This window comes from Varanus komodoensis, unplaced genomic scaffold (genome assembly GCF_004798865.1).
Source record: "Varanus komodoensis strain SLA01 unplaced genomic scaffold, ASM479886v1 scaffold27, whole genome shotgun sequence".
Lineage (NCBI taxonomy): Eukaryota > Metazoa > Chordata > Lepidosauria > Squamata > Varanidae > Varanus > Varanus komodoensis.
Window position 1 is genome coordinate 8,340,814 of NW_025335701.1, and position 24,213 is coordinate 8,365,026.

General features: G+C 47.9%; 1 protein-coding gene across 1 annotated transcript in view; it reads left to right on the forward strand.

Moving 5' to 3' along the window:
* Positions 1-24,213, forward strand: part of NECAB2 (N-terminal EF-hand calcium binding protein 2) — a 167,818-nt gene that overhangs the window by 59,633 nt on the left and 83,972 nt on the right. The window contains exon 4 of the mRNA XM_044433909.1: positions 17,814-17,839. Within this exon, the coding sequence (XP_044289844.1) occupies positions 17,814-17,839 (26 nt within the window). The remainder of the gene's footprint in view (positions 1-17,813; positions 17,840-24,213) is intronic.

The following is a 24,213-nucleotide window of genomic DNA, read 5'->3' on the forward strand; positions in this document are numbered from 1 at the left end:
CCTGCGCTGCTCCCTTGGAGGCCTCCCACTGGGCCACCCTATGACCATGACGACAGACTTGCAGCCCACCTCCTTGGAGGCTGGAATTCCCCAGCCGCTAGACTCCCCATCTCTGAATCCCCCCCCCCCCCCCCGCGCCCGAGGTTGTAGCTCTTCCTCATCCCGCGGTTGCCCTTGAACTAACCTCTCCCGTTGCAGACGCAGGCGGGTCCAGGGCCTGGGGCTGCAGCTGGGTCTCTTTCAGCCCATCCTCTCTTCCTCAGATTCTGAGCTGTGAGCCCCCACAAAACAGTTGGCCTTTCCTGTGTGCCCCTGAGATTTGCCAGAATGTGCATGCACATGATACCCTGACCTGCAGATCATGCCCTGCTGGTATAAGAATTCTGGTCGGTATAAGCTTCTTGGGAGAAAGTGATTCCTTTCCTTTCCTTTCCTTTCCTTTCCTTTCCTTTCCTTTCCTTTTTCCTTTCCTTTCCTTTCCTACCATGCAAAATACCACATGCGCTGGTGGCACTATGGGAATAGCATCTTGAGGTGTGCACCAAAATTACAGACTGCCAAAGATGATTGTCCAATTATCTCCCTCTTCCCTCACATGTGCTTTAGTGGGGGGGGGGGTGCATGTGTGTGTTCAGCTTCACCACAGCCTGGTCTAAATTTTGATCAGTAATGAATGGTAAGGTCAGCCACAGGTTTCTTTGTGAATGTTGCAGTTTGGCGGGATGTGGGGTGGGAAGCAATTATTTTTATTGGCGTGTTGAGCTGCTGTGCTGGTAGCGTGGAAAACATCCTCATTTTCAGCCAGCCAGGAGTGGGCAGATTTGATGAAGCCCTTTAGCTGCCCTCTTGTACTGCTTATGGAAATAGCTTTTGTGGCTGGGTGTTTGGGTTTTTTAATTTATTTTTTCATTTTTACTTTTTTAAAAGTCTGCATCGCCTTGTCTTTATCTCTTTCTTATGCACCCATCCTCTGCCCCAGTATCTATACTTGTCACAGAAAAGCCCTATTTGACTTTGCCCTACATCTAAAAAGCCATCAGGACTCCACCTGGCCATGGAGTTCAACTTCTTAACTTCAGTGAGGTAGGAATGTGGGATGGGAAAAAGTCTAAACCAAAGCCAGTACTAATTGGTTGTCTGCATTTTAAATCTTATATAGAATCTAGCAGAAGTTGAATGGAAAATTGAACAATACCCGAGATGCTTTTGGGGACCAAATTCTGGCTGCTTAGTCATTTGCTCTGCATTCCCAGAATTCCTTTGGGATATAGCTGTTGTGAATGGCTAGAAAAGAAAGCAATGTTAGCTCCAGGTGCTTGAGGGCTCTTTGGCAAGATGCCCCCTACACCCCCCCCCCGAGTCTGCCTCTTTCTGGACATTGACACCTTCTGTGGCCCCCCCAGTTGCGGGCAGCCTCTGTCCCCCTTCCTTTCCCGGGGCCTCTGGGCTGCAAACGGGTCTCAAAGACGTTCAGGAAACAAAGATGGCAGCTCACCATGCAGGACAACACCTCCCCCTTGAGGATACCCAGGAGCTGGCATTTCTTCCCCTTTGCCCTGGAAGTAGCTCTCAGCCCAGACTTTCAACAGGGCTGGTTCCATTCTTCTTTTAGCCCAACCCATCTCACTTTTCGCTTCCCAGACTAACAGGTGGCTTGGACCACACAGCAATCCATGGGTCTGTCCCTGGCTCTGGGATAGCATTTTAAAATTGCAGGCAAAAAATCGTGCAAAAGTGCCTATTTTAGGGGAAATTACAATTCAATGCCATTGCTTGTGCATTGATGAAATCTCAGAACATGGGACAGAATACATTCAGAATGTCTTTCTGATCAGAAAAAATGATGCCAGCATTTGGGAGAGTGAACAAGGCAAACCATGTGCTGAGGAAGAATTTGGTGAGCCTCAGTGATATCGAACATTATGTTGCCCATCCCCGATGTGAATGGAATCATTAACTGCACATATTAATATCAATTAATTTTGCATTTTCTCAATTTTGCACTTTCCCAAACTACATTGTGGACCGAATCTCAGTTTTCTATTTGAGTTTATGATTCTGCAAAGTTTGCAGTGGTTTCTCTGATCAAAGGAATGTGCACCTGAATTCAAATAGTGGGTGAAATAGCCGTTTAAAATGCATTATATTAGGGCAGTTACTTGGAAAAAATAGGTATATTAAGCAAGATGCATACAAAAATACATGTATTAGACATGTGTGTAAAGTGCTTATAATGTTATGCAAAGTTTTAAAGATATTCTAAAGGTAGGGAATGAACTGAAACAAAGACTGGAGAAATTCTTAAAGTCCAAGAGAAATGGAAATGGGGAAAAGACTGACGAATGGAGAAAAGCCAAAAACCAGCAAATCCACATGGGCCCATGAAGGCGAGGGTCAACGGGGGCCTTCCCATGTTCCTCCTCATACAATGGGACTTGAGGGCAGAACGCTTGAAAAGGGCTAACATAGTAGGGCTGCGGTCAAAGGGAAACCCATCCGGGCGGGTCCTAAATGAGTCATTACCCTTCCTATTGAAATGACACAAGGGCCGGTGGAGGAGGTTCTTCCCAGATCAGTGGAGCAGCGTAGTCACTCTGGACCTTTCAGGAACTCTCCATGGTTTTGAGCCTCTTTTCATGGAAGCGGAAGAGTTTAGCTCCTTTCCATACTGATTTACGATGTCCAGCCCTCGCACTTTCTCTCCCACAGGAAACTGGGAGTAATAGCTTTAAGATTCTAGGGTGCCTAACACTTGCATCATAGAGTTCTTGGTAAGCTAGGCAGGTGTCCTTCAGAAGATGGGGAGATGCATTTTCTCTTCCCCTTGCATCTGTTCAAAAGCATAAATTTGAAAGGAAATTAAATAAGGAAAGGCTATAGCTTCTGTATAGCCTGAAGTGCCTGATCCTGCCTAATCTTGTGAAGCTAAGCCGAAACAGGTCTGGTTGAAATCTGGATGGGGGACTTAAATATTGTTCACCACCCAGAAAGTGTTGGCTATGGGCAGTATAGAAATGTAATAATAAACGACTCCTTTATGAAATTTATAGGTTACACTTTACCTTAGGTGATGGTCCAAAAAGGGATTCAGCTGTGGATAGATATTTTTCCCTAAATTCTTCTGATTCTTTCCTGCTCGGGCCACTTCCTTTTCTCAGCAGGCCACCTTGCAAACCAGAGCACTGGCTTTCCCCTGAGGAAAATGCAGACAAATTGTGTTTAGCCCAATCCACTCAAGCCTTCAAGGCAGATCTCATACAAATTCACAGCAGCTGATCCTGGGGGAATTGTCTGCTTCCCAGAGCAAAGCTGTGGAGGCAGGACAGACAAATTCAGTGAAAATAAATCAGAGCCTGCTGTATCAGAGCAGACCAACATTCCTCATTAATTTTCCCTGAGGCAGATTCTCAGCTTTAATTGCCTTCCTGTTATACGGGTGCAATTGTCTCTGTTGGAAAGAAATAGTGACGGGGCTTCTCCCATAGGGCATAGTTGTCACAATATCTCTTGTCTGTTCTCAAGGAACTTCTGCAATTCCACTAACATATTGAAAACCGAGAAGGACGGAACAGTGACTAGATTGCCCAGACAAACCCCGCCTTTGCAGGATCTGACAATTCCACAGGCCCTGTTAAAGGGCTTTGCCTGAGCGCATGGAGGCAAACAATGCCTGGGCAGCAGGTGAAGGGCTGGACCCAAGGCCAGGACTTCACAGGGCGGATGTGTGCCAAACTGACCCACACAGAGGGACAGGTGGGGGGGCAGGGAACACAGCCGTGTCAGCACCTGGGAACCCCCCCGGACCTCCACCGCCTGCTCCAGTGCTCTGTCCTTCGCCCTATTCTTTAAAAGGAGGTTAGCCAGCATTAGGGCAGGGATGACCCCTTTGGGGAATCCATCCCCCCAGAATCCACGGACTTCCTCTCATGCACAGCCTGGTCCTGTAGCCTGAGCCGGGCTGAGAGGAAGTGCAGGAAGTTGTGCGAGGGGCTGCAGGATGTGAAAGAGAGGAGAGTCGCGGCCACCTTTCCCTGTGCCCAGGCTTCTTCCCCACTCGCTGCTGTTGCTGACGGCGGTGACAAACACAGAATAATGGCACAGCTTGGGCAGATGTGGGGCTCAGTCCTGGCAGCCCCCCACCCCAGGCGCTGGGTGCACTTGGTTTCTTGCAAGGCAGGGCGGAGTCCAGGAAGCTGAGAGCAGGGAATCCAATGGATTTCCCACCAAAAGGGGATTCTTCACTCGTCCCTAGACAGACAGTGGCCACCTAGGGCTGCACATGGTTAAAGAGACTCTCATAGATCATTTCATTTTATGACTTTAAAAAAGCACGGTCTTTTTCTGCAGCAAAATGGTGCTTATTCCCAAGTAAATGTATTTAGCGACAGGGAAACAAAAGCAACTTCCACCGTGTTCCTGGTAGAGTCTGAGGACAGTTCCTCTCCCTTTTAAAGAAGCGCTGCAAATGCCTCGTGCTTCCTAAGTCAGGGCTGGCAGTGGGAGCATTTGTTCTAATGGCCCCGGAAGGCGAGTACTGCCCTGAGGCCTGGGACGTGGGGGCGGCGGGGGCCGGTGGAGGAGCAGGGATGCTCGCTGCACATTTCACAGGCTGCAGCAGGGAGTCGCGCACCTTTTTGTCACCATGTGTCTCGGATTGTGCATGGAGTGCATTTAGCTGGCTGCATATGTAGCCTCCTCATTTGTTGCCCTTTGGCTGTTCACCTGGCAGATTTCAGGTTAGGAGCTCTGAGAGACCCAGTGGAACAAGATCTCACGAGGCCCTCCTGTGCCCAGTTGCTTGGGGGTAAATCCCTCTGTGGACAAGGAGCAGTAGGGTTCTCTCAGCTTTAATGCAGGCTGCACCTTAATATCTCAAGTGCTCATTAAGTGGGGGAAATGGAAACGTGCTTCTCCCATTCTTTGGCAATAGCCACCCCTGCAGACTGGAGCCGAGGAAGGGGATGGAAGCAGCAACTTTTGGTTCTTCCTCTCCTAAAATTGTTTTTCAGCCCAGCTGCTCCTTCTTTGCTGCCCCATTCACATCGTTTTTCCTTCTGTCTGTGCATGGTCTTAGTGAGCTGACACACTTTGGAAGCCTTCCTTTTAGCACCAGAGAAATAAATAAAGCATCCCTAAAGGAGCTGTTTCCATTACATTGCCTAAGATACTAGCTAGAAAACCTTTTAAAAGAAGCGACGTTCTGAGAGTAGCTAAAGTAGGTTAATCATAAAGCGGAATGGAACTATGAGAGCCACTTTGGTGTTCTTCGTCCAGAACATGCCATCCTCTGGGCTCCCGTCATTAGCTATGGATCTCTTTCAGAACAACCTCTGGACTGATTTTTCTTTCGTGTATTCAAAGCATGAGCAAAAGAGGTTCCAGAATAAGCCTGGATTTGTGCTGGAACTCTCTTTTGCTAAAGCTGTGTTCAACCACTGCCTAATTGTCCTTAGAGCTAGATAGATGAAAATTAAGAGCAGGCCATCAGGATCTGAATAGCCAAGTACCAGAAGTCCTGCTGGTTTGAGGTCATCTCCTGCGGGGGACTTTCAGAGGCTGTACTTGCTTCCAACCTGCCCTCCATGCACCAAGAGTTTTCTCCAGCCTTCCAGGCCCAGGTCCAGAGGGGGAAGATGGACTTCCTGGGACCAGCAGTGATGCTCCATGTTGACCTTTTCCTGCATTTCCTGATGAAGCACCTGAACCGTGCTGGTTTGCTAGAGGAACCCTCCTGTGAGCTGGCCGTGCCACCTGTTCCGTGCACCGGCGGCTGGCGGAGTGGCTCGGCAGTTAGTCTTCTAGCAATGAGGTCAGATGCCTCGTAATGGGAGAACAGAGTGCCTGGGCCCAGCTAAGGTGCCCTACATTTTCCTCGTTTGGCATTGATTTATGAAGTACAAGAGGTTTACAGTTCAGTATAAGGTAATTTGTTAGGAAATGTCTGAGCTTGGCTGCATCATGCAGTGGCATCCCACTCACAAAATGATGTGTTCTTCTGCATACAAGATCTGTACCTGGTCAGATGCTAGCAGCTGTGTGCTTAACAGGTATGGACACCTGGTTCCCATGGGAACGGGGCTTCTGCACTCCCCACTCCATCCTCCGACTCACACCAGGCCTTCTGGCAGCCCTGCAAGTGGGAACTCCTTGCTTCTGCTAGTGCTGCATTTGGACATCAGCAGCTTCGTCCTCACTGGTCTGTCGAGGTTTGCAGGCAGGTTCTCCCTCTTGAGTGACCCTGCAGCACTTCCTAGCCACTTCAGCCCTCAAAGAACTGTTCATTAAATCATAATAAACCCCTTTGCAGGTAAATACACAGTGGGAGAAGGGCAGATCACAGCAAAAATGGGCGGGAGGCAGGCACATCACTCAGCCAATAGGATTAGTAGGTGATGATGCATCTACTGCTAGGCCCCTGAGTGTAGCAGAGAAGAGGTGGCAGAGTGGCCACTTCTATAACCAGTCTTTCCACAGGACTCTATGGTGTTTCTGTTCCAACAATGGTGATGGCAATCCTGGGGCCAGCCACCTGGAGAGGCTGCAAGGAAGCATGGAAGCCTTGGAACAGAGTGTAGAGTCCCAGTGTGATTTCAGGAAATCAAGGATTTCATGCAGAAAATCCACAACCAGGTCTGGACTGGGGTTGTGACATTCCTGTAGAATCCATTTCACCAAACTGTTTTCTTGTGCTTGGCCCTGGCTTAGGAAACGAGCTGAGCTGAGGTGAAGTCTGAGAGCATTTGCAAGTCTTTTTGCACAACCTGGCAACCTTCCTCTGCAGCTTCTTTACTGCGCCTTTAAGGGTGCTTCTAGTGGGAATTCTAGCAGTAAATACAGCAACTTCACCTTTTTGTGGGAACTTGTGGAAAAAATAAGAAACCTTCCTTTTCCCCTCACTTTTCCACCACAGGTCTCATAACATTTCTCAGCTGCTGTCAACCTGATATATTTTGTAGTACTCTGGAGAGAACAAGGGCATAACTGGCTTTGTGGTGAAGCAGAAAAGTGCTGGTAACAAGGGAAAGCTCAGCAAAGAGCAGATGGGTTTTGCTTTCTGTCCTATCAGCATGAAATGCAAAAAGCTGCCCCACTTTATAGAAACAGAGCGAGTCAGAAGGGGCCTCCCAGTCCATCTAGTCTGACCCCTGGCTCCAGCCGGCTCCGCTCATGACATGCCCACCATGTGCACGTCCAGCCTAACCTTGAACACCCTCACCAATGGGGCCTCAATGACCTCTCGTGGAAGCCCATTCCACACCCTCGGGGTCCTGACTGTCAGGAAGTGCTTCCTGGCATCCAAATTGAACCTTGGTTTCCTGAGCTTTGCTCCGTTGGAGTGCGTTCTGCCTTCCTCTGCAGGGGAGAACAGGTCTCTACCCATCTCCATGTGACATCCCCTCACATACCTGCATGTTGCCAACAGATCCCCTCTGAGTCTCCTCTTCTCCAGGCTGAAGAGACCCAGTTCCCTCAGTCTCGCCTCATACCCCATCCCCTGCAAACCGGCCACCAACCTTGTGGCCCTACGCTGCACTGACTCTAACCTGGCTATATCCTTCCTGTAATGAGGGGCCCAGAACTGAGCACAATACTCCAGTTGCGGACGCACCAGAATCGTATAGAGTGATAGTAATACCTCTCTCGATCTAGAAGCCACACTTCTGGCTATGCAGCCAAGGGTGGCATTCACCCTCTTGACCACCGCATCACACTGCTGACTCACGTTTAGCCTGCAGTCGACCAGCACCCCGAGGTCCCTTTCACAAGTGCTGCTCTCCAGCCACTTGTCCCCTAACCTGTACTTATGACACCTATTCCTATGCCCCAAGTGCAAGACCTGGCACTTATCCACATTGAACGCCACCCTGTTGTCTCCTGCCCACTTCCATCGTCTGTCCAGACCCTTTGGAAGTGGGCAGGAGGCAACAGGATGGAGTTCAGTGCTTATGACCAGTCCTTCTTTGTCATGGTCTTTAAAATTTGCAATGGTAGCACATACTAGCAGTACCTGAAGAACCAGAAGCCTTGGTGGCAATATTGCCAATTCACCTTGTTTCTGAGTCCTAAGTCTAGTTTCCGTATAGCCTGAAGTGCCTGATCCTGTCTAATCTTGGAGGCTAAGCATGGTGAGGCCTGGTTGCAATCTGGATGGGGGACTTAATGTTGTAAACTGCCCAGAGAGTTCGGCTACAGGAAGTAATAATGATAATAGCAGCTCATTTCAGTCTTTCAGAACTTTAAAAGTTTGCAAGGGGTGCACCAATGCTAATTTACCTGTGCTCCAAGATCTCAGCGTGTTTGTCTTTAAAGGACCCTGTTTTCTGAGAATACTCCATTTGTTTTTGTTTGTTTTTTAAGACGTATGGACAGGGAAAAGAGAGTATGTGATTTCAGACAGAAAGATTGTGGAGGGGGTGCAGGAAGTAAAGCGCATGTGGCAAAAAGCCAGCTAGCCCGGGGTGATCAGATGCAACATAGCCCAGGACCGCTCTTCCTTTTCTTCAGGAGGTGCCCATGGCCCACAGGATGGGGCAGTTTGGAGCTCCAGCCCGTGTGGGGCACCTCTTAACTCTGCCTCCGATACAAACCAATCTGATTTCTTTCCCATCCCTAGTGGTCTCATGGGATGGCCCATTGGCAATGCTGGCTGGGAATGATGGGAGTGGTAGTTCAACTTATCTGAGGGCACTAGGTTGGCCTACACCTTGCCCATTAATCATGAGCATCATGGCATTCAGAAGTAATTTATAAGACCCTATTTTCAGCCAAAATGCGGAGGAGGTAGTTTCAGATGCCATGATCCCATTTTTTACTCGGTTTTGCTTGCCCCAGCGTTGCCCCCTGCAGCAGAACCTCTTGGTGTGTCGCTGTGTGGCAGATGTATCATCCTGGCATCCCCCAGGCTTGAGTCAGCCATAGCTGTTTGGAACCAAAAAATAAAGCGGTCCAAAGAAAGCTTTCAGCAGCTCTGGTTCGGCGAGGTGTCCTCCCTACCTTTCGTCACTCTGAATTAAACCTGCCAATGCACAACACATCCTGGCAACAAAGCGCCAACTGTTAAGTGATTCAGTTTGTAAGAAGCATGGTACCACGCTCAGGAATCACAGTTCTCTCCAGAGATGAATTCAGATAATATTTTAAAATCCACACTTCCAAATGCACAGCAAGTGAAACATGATTGGAAGTGAATGGAAAGGGAGGCATTAGTTTAAAGGAAAGGTGATGCATTGTGTGAGCTGCTCCACACTCACATTTCAGGTCTAGGAAATGAGTAGAAATTTGTGTGCGGAGCTTTAGAAGTCAAGTCTGGATTCTGTACCAGAAAAGCCTGGATTCTTCTAGCTACGAGCTGGAAGCACCTGTTCTGGCTTCCTGGACCAAATCTGGTGGCACACGAAAGGCGAGAGGTGTGTGTGGAAGGTGTGGCCCCTGACAGAGGGAGTGGAGGAAGAGTGCGGAGGAAGAGTGTCAGACTGATGGCAAAAGGAGAAGGGGATGGAAGAGGTCGAGGCGGCTGGATGCGGTCCCTGGGGCGGTGGGTGTGGGCTTGGGTGGACCAGGGGATGGCGGAGGACAGGAGAGCAGGATGAATGCTGTCCAGGGGGTGGCAAAGAGTTGGGTGCAACTTTGCGACTGAACAGCACAGCGCAGCGCAGTGCTCTGGCCCAGCAGCCTGATTAGCGAAGAGGCCTGTTGCAGCCATTCTCTGGGGGCCCACTAGCAAGAGGGTTTCTGCCTCAAGCTTGGCTCCATGACCTCTCAGCATCTGGCCTGCCTGAACCACAGGGCAGGACCCGCGATTCAGTGGCCCTGCAGGGCGCCCCCTGCAGTCGTGAAAGTGGGAGGCGAAGGAGGGCTCTGCTCTGGTCCTCCCTGCAGGGAGATGCCCAAAGAGCCAAGCCAGCCCCCTTGGCTAAATGGCGGCTGCTGCTGCTCCCCTCCGTGGCTTCCTGCCCAGCTTGACCCTTGCACACGGCAGGGACCAGGAGCAAGGAACATCCAGCCGCTCCCACGGCGCTTGTGGGTCCTGCAGAGCAGGGGAGCTCCAGGCACTGTGCCAAGGGCCATTCACCAGCCGGGGCACAACAGCCATGGAGTTGGCCTGCGTGACCGCCTCCCCCACCGCTTCCAAGCTCAAGGCTGGGCCAGGACAAGCTTGATCAGCCGCCCCAACCAGCTCCTCTCCAGATGTTTTGGACTGTAACTCGCAGCATTTAAGCCACTCTGGAGCCGATGGGGTTGCTGTTGGAGGGCATCAAGGTGAGGAGGGCTGCTTTGCATTGTACCAGATGAAGAGCCAAAAATGCTTTCAACGAGTATTTCAGCAACGCTTTCTTTGGGGCTGGTATGATTAAATTTCTTCCCCATCTTATGCAGTCAAAGTCAACTTAGCAACTTAAACAAAGCTTGAACTCAGTTCATTTAAAATCATTTTTCTTTATCTAATGATCATCTCCTGCATCTTAGGCTATATTTCAAATAATATTATTCACTGATTCCCATTCATCAGCCCTCCCAATGACCTTCACTGAGTATCAGATCAGCTCTCTTTTCAGTTCCCCTTCTTCAGGTCAAGCAGTTCATATTCATGGCAAATAGAGCCCAGTTTCCTGTATTTGCATTAGCCACATGCCTTTGAATAAACATTACAACTGGTCCTGCATTGTGACTCTGTAACCTCGTGAGGACCTGCGGAGTGAGGGATGAGTCCCAGTCACTGGGCATAGGTGGGATGTAAATACATTTGATTAGTGTTGTAAGCCGCCCCGAGGCTTCGGCGAATGGGGCGGCATAAAAATGTTTTAATAAATAATAAATAAATAAATAAAATGATGGTGGTGGTGGTGGTGCAGCCACATGGGGCTGCAGTTTTTGGAAGCGCCCTGACATTTCTTCACACAGCTAGTTTCATAGAATGCTTAATGTTTGGGGATTGTGGCCCAAGCATGCTCTTGCGCAGCTCCACAACCTCTGGGAGGGGGCAGAGTGTTCAGGCAAAGCTTGGCTTCCTTGTTCACCGTGTTCAGCACGGCGTTCTTGGCCTCGTGTCTCTCCTTGAGCCCAAAGGCGAGCTGAGGCTGCCGGTTCATGCTCTTATCTTATCGTGAGAGGGGAAATGGAGCTCAGGAAGTGCAGGCCGTGGGATTATGGGAACTGTACGGGGGACGATGCAGGGTGCCCATTTGTCCTCTTTTGCCGGGGGCAGTCCTCTCTTTGGAGGGCTGCTGGAAGACTGCCTCCTACTCTATCCCCCACTTCGAAGGAGCTGGGGAAAAAGTGACCTGGGGGGAGGGACAGGAAACCGAGTGTGGCTAAACACACGTATTGGCATGCGAAGGGGTGAATTTCTGAAACACCAAAACGAAAATCTAGACTTGCAGCCTAAACAGAGAAATTCCATTTGCCATCATGGGAGGCTTATAGATCCAAACCCTATTCAGATTCTCTGAAGAATTGCTCAGGTCACGTGAGGATGCAGTTTGCATCCTTTCTGAGACAAGGAAAAAGCCTTCTTCTATCCACACATGCCCTGAAAAGTGCAAATGTAGAAATAAGCCTCTTAAACCTGGCACCTTTAAGATGGTACCCACAGATGCTTCTCTTGTGCCCATCAGATTCCTTATTTGTCCTGTTTTTTATTTTATTTTCATAATTTAAAAAAACTTGTCCAAGAACTTCCTGCCTGCCCCACCAGGGCATCAGAAGGACGGTTTGTGTTTGCAGCTCAGCTTTGCATGTAAATAAGCTACTTCCTGGGCAAGTTCCTTTTCTCTGAGTCTTACTAATTTTCCTTCTGCCACAGCACCTATTTTATGAATGGGCAAGCTTCCATTTTGTGATGGTGCCCATGGACCTCCTTCAACATTCCAAGTGTGTTCACCAGCCCTTGTTTTGCATCCTACCACCTTCCGAGATAGGAAGCCGCCCCGAGGTTATATAGCAAGGGGCGGCATACAAAAACTTTAAATAAATAAATTAATAGGGCTGGGATGCAAGACATGGCCTTTTCGGTTGTGGCACCCCAGTTCTGGAATTCCCTCTCTGGAAAGATTTCATGGGCTCCCTCCCCTTTATGCTTTAGGAAAATAGCAAATACCGTTCCAGCATTTTATCCTGCCGTTTGACTGCCCTGCATCCTTATCATCCCTCTGTCTTCTGTGTTCATTTCACCTGGCCTGCTTTGGTCACTTTCATGCCCTTGTGATTCTTGTTGGCATTGTTAGATGCATTGAACTGTGTTGTTGCTCATAAGAATAATAAATTTATGTTTTTAATTGGCGGATCCTTGTAGAGCAGAAAGGCGTGGCCATGACAGGGATAAAGAAATGTGCGGCTGAATGTATCCAAGATGCTGTTGCAGGTGTGCCAGACGCCATCTGGCCATCTATAGGAGAGGTCAGAATGCCAGTGCCCTCCTCAGGGACATGCTCCAGTGCTTGAGCTGGGCCTGTGATCTCTGCCGGGGCACAGCGTGTCTTGGCGGCACCTGGGCCCATCCACTCCAGGGCAGGGGGCCGAAACCAGCCATGTAAGCTTTGCAGGCCTGGGGAAGCATGGAGCCAGCTTTCGCAGCCAGGCACCTTCTGTGCTCGATGGGCTGCTCCTAAGTCTGGAAGGGTGCTGGGCACCCACTTTGGATGGCACAGCCCACAGTTTATTTAAATGCATCTTGTGATGTTTATTTAGGAGTGAAGGTGCTGGACAGAATCGTAGACTTTGCCAACAAGGCCTGTGCGGGTGTGTGAATAAGCCCAATCCAGACCCCAGGAGAAGGCAGGGTGAAGAAGGAGAAAGGGCAGCGAGCGAGCGAGCGTTCTCCCAGCCTCGCTGCTGAAATGGCAGGAAAGCGCATTCTTGGATCAACTGTAGGCATGGGCAAAGCTCAAAGCTCAGCTTGGCCCAGGCTGTCCTCCTTCCACAGCTCAGCTTGTGCCCATTTCCACACCAAACTGTCCAAAGCGCCTGGCTTGTGTGTGTCCATTTCTCATCACAAGCCCATTTTGAATGCCGTCTTCACATGCACATGCCTTTGTGCACATGTTTTCAAACATGTTTTTTCCATTGAATAAAGTCGTTTGTGAACTGCAGTTTGCACTGCAGACTTTGCAAAATATAGATTTTAGGCATCAAACCAGCATTATTGTTTTTGTGTGAGGAACGACACAATCAGTATGTCTGTAAGGAAATACATCTATTTTTTCACCCATCCCTAATCAAACTTCAGCACTGCCACATCATTCCTTTTCTGTTTCTATTTTTTAAAGCTTCACATGTATGCTTCTCTTAGCATTAATATTTTGCATCATGAGCATCAATGTTGTGATCATCATTATTTTAACACAAACATGTTCTTCATAGAATCACAGAATAGTAGAGTTGGAAGGGGCCAAGAAGGCCAGCGGGTCCAACTCCGTACTGGTGCAAGACACCAATGTGCACCATATGTGTTAAACTGTTGTGGGAATAGAAGGTGTTGACACGGCCAGTAATACCCGGTCAAGCCACACAAGGCAGCTTCTGCTGTGAAAACACTGAGGCCTTTTCCTTTGCTTTTTTCCTTTTAAAACTTGACTGGAGAGCATTGGGTTCATTTCAGCCGGATCCCTTCCCATTGTTTCTAGCCCCGTACTTTTCCTTTAAGCCAACAGCGTCCCAAACCAAAGTAAGCCCCCTTCGGGCAACTAAAGGATCAATGGGACCTCGCAAGACTGTTTGGCTTCCCTGGTCCCTAATGTGTGGGCATCTGGGGTGAGGCCAGGCAAAGTTTCTTCAAGGGGCCCGGCAGTATAATTGCACTTAATGTAAATCTTATGAAGAGGTTTGTTTGTTTGTTTGTTTGTTTTTAAGCTGCTATCATTAAACTGTAATAATATACAAAGGCCAACAGCTTCTGTACATCAATTGCGGTAAAGTTTACTGTAATCCCCAAGAATTTCCCGCCTGTTAGCATTTCCACATCTGCTGGAATGTTTTGTCTGCATCACCGCAAAGAGTTTTGTTCACTTACCATTTCCTAAGTGAGAAGAATTAGAACAGGTGAAACGCAGCCTGCTTGTAAAGCGTCTGTTTGCACAAAGAGCAGAGAGATTCGCTTGCATGTAGGAATGTGTGAGAACTCTGCTTGAGGGTGGGAAGCTTTGGGATTGCCTGGGTTTGGCTCCCTCGACTCCAGTCTGCTTCTCAGCAGTCCAGAGCCCCGGCTGATGAGGAAGGTGGCCGATTGCACAGCCAGGGCTCTGCAAGCATTTGCAGACTTCCTCTTATTTATTTATATTTATTGAAAATTGTGTATGCCAGTCACTCAGCCTTGTTGGCTCTCTGAATGGTTTGCATTCAATAAAATCCCAAACATAGTGCAACAGTGAGCACTGATAAACATTCCAATAATATGTAAAGCTAAACAAAACAATTTACAATATAATTAGGCAAATTAAGAAAGACAGGACCTCAATAAAAGCAAATAAAAGCAAAACCCAAACCAAGCTCTTAGGCCCAGCTTGTTCTGCAGGACTGAGCAGGGAGGATGTTTCCACAGGGTTCATCTCAACCCTACCTACCCATCCAAGATGAACCTTTCAAGTAGCGTGGTAATTTAATATTATTTTCGCATACATTTGAGAATGTGATACAAATTATTTGTGGTTTAATGAGTGAGCCTGAGCTTAAGTAGGGTGGTAAGTTGTGGATCCCCATAAGAAAGGACATGCATCCCCAAAAGAAAGAACAAAAGAGGACCCTGATTTACATAAATTTTGTATATAATTTCTATGTATGAATGCAGATTGAGAAATAATTGCAACCATTTAGAAGTCTGGAACATCACCATAGCCCCAAAGACTGTGTTCAGGTGAATTGGGTGCCTTGCTCAAGCTGCTGTCCAGGTGTTGGTAGGCACATTGAGGCCCACCCCAACCCTTCTGCCTTGAATGGGACAGTTCTTCCAGTAGAGGACACCTTGCGAGTAGAGGACTGTCCTCTGGCAGCCTTCCAAATAGAGGACCAACCCTGTGAAAGAGTACACATGGCCACCCTGTTTCAATATATGTCACGAGATCGTCTGCTTTTGTTCACTTCTTGGAGAGTTTGTGTCTCAGGGTAGCTTGTGGTAGACCTAAAAGGGAACATATTGAGATAATTACATTTTATTTCATTTCTGTACTGCCTGTAGCCAAATCTCTAGGTGATTTACAACAAAATGGGCTTGGCCTACAGTTTTATGACCTAGCCTTCATTTCTATATTCAGGGAGGTTTTCTCTGGGGGCAGAGCAAGGGGCCTTAAAATATTGAACCCCACACTTGCAGCCTGGATGGAGCTAGCCCAGGAGAAGCTTTTACCAGACTTCGCACTTTCTGTGTCGACAACAGATCTCCAGATCTCTCTCGCAGGCTTATGCTTGTCGTGTTTCATTAGACACCAGACTTTTTGCCATGGGCCCAATGTTTCCATCTTTGCGACAGGACAGATGTTGCAGTAACCTGAAAAATGAAGCAGCAGCAGCAGCCTGATGCCTGGACAGATTCTGTAGAAACCTCTGTTGCTGCGGCTGTATTCTGCATAGTCCAGTGGCACCCGGAGACTAGGAGATCCTAGAGCTGCAAATGAAACAGCCACGGGGAGCTGTCCCGGTTCATTTCAGTTCTGAGCCAGGCGATACAACAGTCGAAAGCTTCAGGGCCAGCATTTCACACAAACATAGCCAAGTTCTGTGCAGTCTGCTATCACAAAAACTGTGTTTTATCCTGCCACACACAACTACCTGCTCATTCAGCCAATGCGGTTTGTAGTTAACGCAAAACAACAACAACAACAACAACAACAACATTGCTGTATTGCCTCCAAACAAGTGCCAAAGTTTGGAGCTAGCTTAGAACCAAAAATCCCAAATTTTGAGCAACCACCAGAAGCAAGTCTTCGGTGTGTCTTTGGTGTGCCATAGTGAATGCTAAAACTAAAAAAAATCCACCTTCTCGTATCTCCCCTGAACATATGCCAAAGCTTTGAGTTGTGTGTGTGTGTGCACAACAAACCCTGACTTGTATAGGCATGTGTACCCAGATCCCTTCAAAAGGCAAGTGTAACTCTTCTCATCAAGAGCCCAGCCAGCGGGGTGCTCAGTCTCTGAGCAAGGCCAGGAAGCCAGGTTTTCCCCAGCCACCTTGCATGACTTCTCCTCTTCGCAAGTCGCATTCTGGCTTCTGCTCCTTATATTGTTTACCTTCTTGTGAATTATTGGTATTCAGATTAAGCAATTAGGCAGTACTGCAGTGCTTTAAACAGTCCTCAACTAAAGTTGGCCAGATTGTATTTAGAAAGCTTTGCATCTGCTTGCTTAGCATTTCAATGGCATTTATCTGAGAATAAATAAAATATGGTTTTGGAAATTAACTCTCGGTGGTCCTGCAAAGTTCTTTTAGGGTTTTGGTAACCAAACCTGGCTCAGGGGAGATGATTAAATATCAGCCAAATCTTGGAGGCAAAATGACACAGGTTTGTAGTCAAAGATTACAAAAGAAAATCAGACATAGGAATCAGAAGTTATTCAGGAGGAGGGAACTGTCAATCACATGCTGCTCTGGAAGTCTTATCAAGATGAAAGATCCAGAGGCCAGTGAGGAAGGCGTGCAGTGAGGGTGGAAGATAAGTAACCTCTGCTTATCCATGACCCACTGCCGAGTCAAGCAGTCTGCTGGGCCCCATTCTGAGAAACAGGAGATAGGAAGCGGTGAGCACTCCCAGGGTCTGCCAAAAACGGAGCAGCACCATGATTGGCTGCTGCGAATGGCAGCTGGCATCCCTCTCGCTGAGCCCGCTCCCCCACATGTTCAGGGGGAACCAGGTCTTCACAGAGCCCAGCTGTGTATAATTCTCAGCTTGCCCAACTCTTCTTTGTCTCTGTAGTTAGTTGCTGGACATTTTAGAGCTGGAAGGAAGAAAGAAACATTGGGAGCGTGGGGAATATTATAGCTTTGATTGCTGAAGTTAGCATATGTTAAAAGAAAGTCCCTGGTTGATGGCAGCTGAGGCTATAGAGGAATGCAATAGGATGCAATAGAGAAATGTTGCACCCAGCAAAAGAAAATTTTGGAAAACCTTTGGAAGATTCCTCTGCAGATTCCTCAGATTGTTTGGTTATAGCCAAGGCTGCAGGTAAGCCATACATTTGCAGGAGCCTAGGAAAAGTCTCAGGGGCACAACAAATCCTTGATGGGAACCTCTGCATTCTTGCCCTTTTTCTGCATAAAAAAAAACAAGTTGCTAGTCCCTAGGGCTGAAAATACAGGCTTGAAAGCATGTGGGTGCTGCTTGCTGATTTTTCACGGTCAAACAGATGTCTGAATTAAGAGAGTTCAGAAGTTGCTTTTCCATGGCTACTTAAACCAAAATAAATTTAAGCAAAATAGCAGATATATCAAAATAGAAGAAATTATGCAACTGTGCTCAGTGTGTGAACCAATTCAGGGTGCAAAGTTTCAGCTTATTTCAAGACTGGCTACACCCGGTTTCCATGCAGCTGCTGCCTTTGCATAGCCAGCTATGTTATGCCAAACATTATCTGCATGTAAGCAGTATTTTAACAGCAATTCATCAACATGAAGTTCAGGGCATTTAGTCATGACAGTTTTAGCAGTCCTTGATCTGAAAGAGCCCTGGAGTGAAACTTTTGAAGTGCTTGTTTTAATGAGACTCACATACCATACCTTTGAATACTGGGACTTGGTGCTTCACTTGTGAACCCCCAACAAATACGTTCCCGCTTTCCTCCTTTCTGTATTGTAATTCTTCCCTGTCTTTCTTTCCCTTATTTTAAAGCAACGTGGATACTAAAGAACTGTGCGGTGAGTATCTTCATTTTGGCTGCCTGATCATTGTCACCAGCAAATATATCCATCCTTCACAGCATTGGCACCTTCTGTATTCAGTAGCAACATTTTAGGAGTGCCAGAAACACCTGTGTCAGCGGTGCTCAACCTGGCCTCCTCCAAATGTTTTAGGCATCATCCTTCACCACTGGTCATGCTGTCTGGGGCTGATGGGAGTTGAAGTCCCCAACAGCTGGACAGCACCAGGTTGGGAAAGGCTTCCTTTTAATAACCCAGCAATTGTGGGAAAGAAGGAAGGAAGATTTGCTGATGGCTGAAAATCTGTCTCTGCTTGGATGCCTCCAGAGATGGAGGTAACTGCTTTGGGCGAATCTAGTGAAATATAGATAGCATTGTGAATGCATGAGTAGATAAATTGCCTAAGTGCTTTTTCTCAGGAATCTTCCCTCATCTGGCCCCATCTAGAAGTGCTGCCTGTGGGATTATGGCAACTGTAATCCAGTGCTTGCAGATGGCATCAGATCAGGGAAGACTGACCAGTAAGGTAATTTCACCAGATGTTTGACAGCATTTGCTTGTGTTTCGGGAAAAGGAGTGAAGCAATGAGAGGAAGTCCTTGATGTCCCACACTTTCCACTCTGTTAAACCACATTCTCGTATTTCATTTTATAAGATGAATTGTTAAGGGCTAGGAATTAAGCTTTGTGCTACAAGGCCACATAAGAACATAAGGAGCTTGAAGAGTGAGCCAGACCCTTGGTCCATCTAGCCCAGTTTAACCAACGCGGACTGGCCGGAGCTCTCCAGAGCTATGGAGGGGGGACCTCTCCTAGTAGGAGGAGGTAGAAGATTGAGCTTGGACATCAGAACTGGGAGCAAAGGGGAAAGTTAGCAGCTGCGCAGTTTCCCTAAAAGGGTACTCTGGCCTGAAAGCCGCTGCAGCCACACCTGCTAAACTGTGGTGTGTTTGCTACACAAAGCATTCCATCTGCAAGAGCCCAAGGATAACTCAGTACCAGCAGATAGTCTGCTCAAGTTGAAAATCCTCTTATCAGCACCCCTCTGAACAGAAACTCTTCAAATACCAAGTGCTGAAAATAAAGTAAACGTATCTAAATGCAGAGCAACCCCAGTGCTGGCTTGCTTTGTGGTTTTGGTTGTGCACTTGCTGTCATTCCCAACAGCTACATCTGCAGAAACTGGTGGCGTTTCCACGTCCGTGGAGTGGGTCATCTGCTGTGCCTCCGGACTGAACTTTCACGGAGCTGTCCGTGGTCCTGAGCTATAGCCCCACTCCAGATTCAGCACCGTGGCCAGATCCTCAAAGTTTGACCCGCCTGTTCCAGTAGGTAAAGTGGTGCCAGTGGCATTCACTTGTAGGGGCAGCTTTGGCCGCATTTGGCATCCTCTGAGAACACTGGAGACCCTTAGCTTTGCTTTGCTGGCTCTTGACTCTTGGCTCAGCTTTGCTTTGCTTGGCAACCTTTGCTTCATTTATTTCTAGGAGAGCAAGTAGAACACCCGCACAGGGTGGTCACTTAGATATCACCACAAATCGAGAAAAGAGGGCATGGGTTTGTCAAATCTGCATGTGCATAGATGCCAATTTAGAGACAATGAGTATGGATTACAGAACAGATACTGTAAAGAGGACGGCTGTGACCAGGGGACCCCTCTGTGGATGGGCACCCTGAGCCATTTGCTTCAACTTTAAACCAAACTTGGACTGGGTGGCCTTCAAAGTGAGAATGCCTTCACACAAAAAATTCTCCCCTGGCAGTCCTTCAAATAAAGCACTGGGGTGGGGGCGGGGTAGGGGCAGGGGAGTCTCTTCTTTTCCTTTCTAAACTTATGACATATTATAGAGTACAAATACCTCTTGGTAACTCTTGTGAATTCCGTAATGTTGAAGAAGTCCAAAACATGCACATGCAAAAGGACTTCTACATATTTTTCCCTTTAAATCTCTCCATATTTTGGCTTATATTTACAAATATTAAAATTGCATTTCTGACTGATAAAATTCCTTCGTGGATTTCCAGTTATTTAGGGGGAACACTTTATCCTTCTCTTTTTTGCAGATATTCATCATTTATTATATTGATTTATATCTGACCTAATCCCAGTATCCAGGAATCAATTCATTAATTCTACCATTTTCACTAATTTTATGCCTTCAATAACTGGCTTCTAACAGTGGATGCCTTCTTAGTTTTATTACTATTTTGGCTGCCATTAATAAAGCCCAAGTTAACTTGATGTTTACTTGACACCCCGGGCAGAATCTGTTGGCCACTTATGCCCCCACCAATTCTCTTGTATCTTGCCAATACCTGCCTGCAACAACCCACCCCCAGCTGGGAATAACAAGGTGCTCAGAACCAGAGTGATGGGAAGCTGCTCATTTTTGGCACTCCAACATGCTTCCAGTCTTCAGCTCACTCTTCCCTGACTCTTGCTTCTCTCCAATTTTCCATGCACACAACATGTTAAGCAGCCTCATGGGTGGGAGGTCACCTTCTCAAATCTCTGATGGTTCCCACTCAGGGGAGATCTCCAAATACCTTTTAATCGCTACCTTCTATTGAGGAAGCACCTGCCACCTATCCCAGCCCAGTAAGAAGCCATTTGCCTGAAGAAGGAATGTTCTTTGAGCAGTCTCAAGATATATCACTTGGTGATCCATCATGGATTGGTATGCCTGCGATACCATAACCTCACCCAGCTAAGGAAAAGAGAACTGGTTCAGCTCCCGGCACCCTGCCCAGCCAAGGTGCGCAAACAAGAGGTCGTTGAGCAAATGAGTGACGGATGAGAGTAAATTCCTGGATCTTTCTCAGTCTGGTGTTGGAGCAGAAGCTGCCGGGCTTGCCTGGGGAGATGACCCATGCGAAGAAAGGGACAGAGGAAATGGGGCCCTTTTAGTTCTGATGGACCTCTCAGATCCCAGCAACCATGGTATCTTCCTGTTGGGGCTGTGGAGCAGGGACTGGATGGGAGGCGATGCACGGAGTTCCAACCCAGCATCCAGACGGAGATTCTGGTTTAGGTGGATTGTCTGCCCACCGGAAAGTTTTTTGTCTTGTTCTGGAGGGGCTAATGCACTCTTGGCTCCTTCTGTCAGGCAGCTCGGAGGTGCAGGTGACCTTGGTGACTGAAATCCCTCTTCCTGAGCCCTACACTCTGGCCCTACACTGCCAGCCCTTTGTGCCAATGCTTGCACCGTGTTATATGTGGGGCTCCATTAGTCAAAAGCAAGTTCCACTGATTATCAGTGGAGACTGGGCTATGTGATCCTGTTTTGCTTTCTGCATTGCTGCCGCTGGGTTGCAGGACCTCATTCATAGCTCTGGGCTTAACCTTTGAAGCCCTAAGAGGCTTGGGCCAGGTTGGAGGATGGTCACCTTCCCATCATCTGAAGCCCTTTGCTAGCTGTCTTTGCAAAGTGAGGTTGGGGCAGCTGGCCTTCTTCATGGTAGTGCCCCAGTGTAGAAGACTCACCTGGCAACTATCGCACCATAAAACCCAAGGGCACTTACCTGCTTGTCTGTGATTTATCCTCACAACAACCCTGCGATGTAGATTAGGCTGAGAGTCAGTGACTGACCCAAAGCCAGCCTGAGTGCTTTGTGGCCAAGTGGGGACTAGAAGCCAAATTCCCCACCTGGTAGCCCAAGAATCTAACCACTGCACCACACTGCCTTCCCGGGCGCCATGTAGCAGGGTGGACAACTCTGCAGGGGTCCAAAAAGCCTCTTTCCACCCTACGGGAGGCATTCCAATGGACACATCACCAAAATTCAGCCATGCGGGGTGGCAGAAGCTAAACTAGAAACTGAGGAGCTACACGCGTCATTCCTCCCTCCAATATACAGGGCTTTTGCATACCCTCTTGAAATCCCCATCCGTCTTCCCTCAATTAGTCCATTCACACATTCCGCTCCTGTGTCAAGCATGCATGTGTGACAAAGTCTCATCCCAGGCAACAGGCATTCTGATACCGGATTAGTGTCCCTATCAGTGTGTCTCTCGGCTGACATTTATTTACAGATGCTGCAAATCTCGAGTCATCCAGAGTGAAAAATGACTCCCTTATGTTTGCAAAACCCTTTAATCAAAATTACAATTTAATCCCTTCTCAAACCTGCGGCTTTCCAGACCTGCCCTTATCAAAACAGCAATCTTGTTTGCTTCTCGGGATTTATGGACTGTGCAGTAGGTTTTGCTTGATCCTCTCTGGAGAAAGGTTTGCTTTATCTATTCCTCTGTAAGCGATTTATCTTTTTGCTCCTTGCTGTACTGGGGAAAGTTCTGCAGCTGCTGGAAATTACAGCCGAGCCGCCATAGATCACTGTGAAAGGCTGTTGTCGTCTTCCAACGGCTGCTGCCACGACTTTTGTGCCACATCCCTACTCAGAGAGAAATATGCCATTTTAATTAAGCCAAGGAGGCTAATTAATGGCATGTCTCTTGAGGTTATTTATAGGAGAGCTCTGCAAAAGATGTCAAATCAATATGAATTATTGCTGCTTTTTTTAACATAGGGATTATGGCACCATCAATTTCAGCATTCGGAAGAAGTAAAAGGGACTCACTTATGTGTCTGTGCTTGCAGTTTAAGAACTGCCGAAGTTCATTAGAGAGTTCAGCCTCCAAGGAGGGTTCAGATTAGTGAGGTGCCCCCCCACACACACACACAAGCACATTTTCAGACTGTCATTCTCCCACAATTTTAAACATGATTTTCCTCCTCCACCACCCCATCAAAGCAACTTTCAAAATATCCTGAGCCCCAGCCATGAAGGGCTTTAAAGGTAATTGTTTGGAATAGATCTAGTTAAATGAGTGGGACTTAAGTATGGCTAAGATATATCCCATTCATCCCAATGGATTGACCTTGAGCAGCACTTACATTGGACTTTACCCAGTGATCTTTTTTATGGTGTCAGCAACCTTGAATGCAGGAGAGATTGAGGTTAAAAGTATTCGGGGAACTCAATGCAGGTGTAAACTGAGTCTCAGTTTGGGGAAATCTGTCCGCTGAGGCTTCCTTACAGATCCCTCCCACATATTCAGGGAAGACTGGGACAACGTCCGTCACCTCTCCTGCACCTGACAGTGTGTTCTGGCACCACCCTTCTAACCTCTGAATGCTTGAACGATTGTCCCTCCGGTGCCACGTACTTTTCAGGCCCACTCTGATCGAGTCAGTGCAAGGCCTTCACTGTAGTGGCACCCACGATGTGGCAACATGTTCCCCCTGAGCATGAACACGAGCCAGCACTTTTTATTTTAGGCAGATTTTGAAGACCCGCCTGTTTGTGCAGGCTTTCCCTGTGCAGTGTGACCTCCCATCTTATGTCAGCTCTGCACTGGTCTTCATTTTTATGCATTTATGATCTGCATGTTCCCCGCTTTGAAAACTTTGGATGAGAACATGGTTTAGAATTATTTGTAAATCCCATAGATAAGCATGGAACTGGCAGCTAGATGTACACGGTCATCATCTCCGTGAGACTTCGGAGACAATCACACACCGCCTCTGATTCTGTGAGGGATTGCCCTGCTCAGGCCTCTTGCTGAATGCCCAGAGGTCCGGGTGCAGAACTGCTGAGCACAGGAGTGTTGGGGGTGGGGGCCCGAGGGCCATGGCCCCCTCCCTCCTCCGCATGATCAGCAAATTCCCGGACCACATCTGGAAAGGACTCTTCAAGCTACTGGCATTCTAGTTGGGTGGGGCAGATGAGCGATTGAAGGCCCTCCTCCGGGTACTCACCCTCCTAATATCTTTCATGGAGGGTTCCCGGAAGAGAGCCCCTGCCGCCGATCTCAAGGGGCGGGAGGGCAAATATGGATGCAGGCGCTCCTTTAGATATCCAGGTTCCAAGCCGTTAAGGGCTTTATAGGTGATAACCAGCACCCTGAATGCCTGCGCCAGCACCAGGTTGTTCTAGCACTGGATTTCCTTTGCCAAGGCTAGAGACATACTGAAACAGGGAAGCCTGGTTTGCTTGAAACCAAATGAAAGTTTTTCTGCAGAATTCTGTCTGTAAGACAGAGCACAGTTTTCCACAGTTTTCCCAGTAAATTTTCACAAATTCATGCCAGGAAAGCGCCCAGATGTGATGCAACCAGCAAAACCGATTCCTGCAAGAAGTCCTAAGCCACGTGCTTTTTCAGGTGCAGTTTTGTGCAAAGCAGCACTTGAAAAAGCCACCACTCTTTGGCCAGAAATGCACAGAGAGAGACAAGCCACTCATTTCTGAGGTACAAACTGATGTCTTGCAGAGGTGTGTAGTTAATCTGTGGGACTCACTGCCATGGGAAGTGGTGATGGCTACCAGTCTGGATGTCTTTACAGGGGGATTAGACAGATTCTTGGAGGAGGA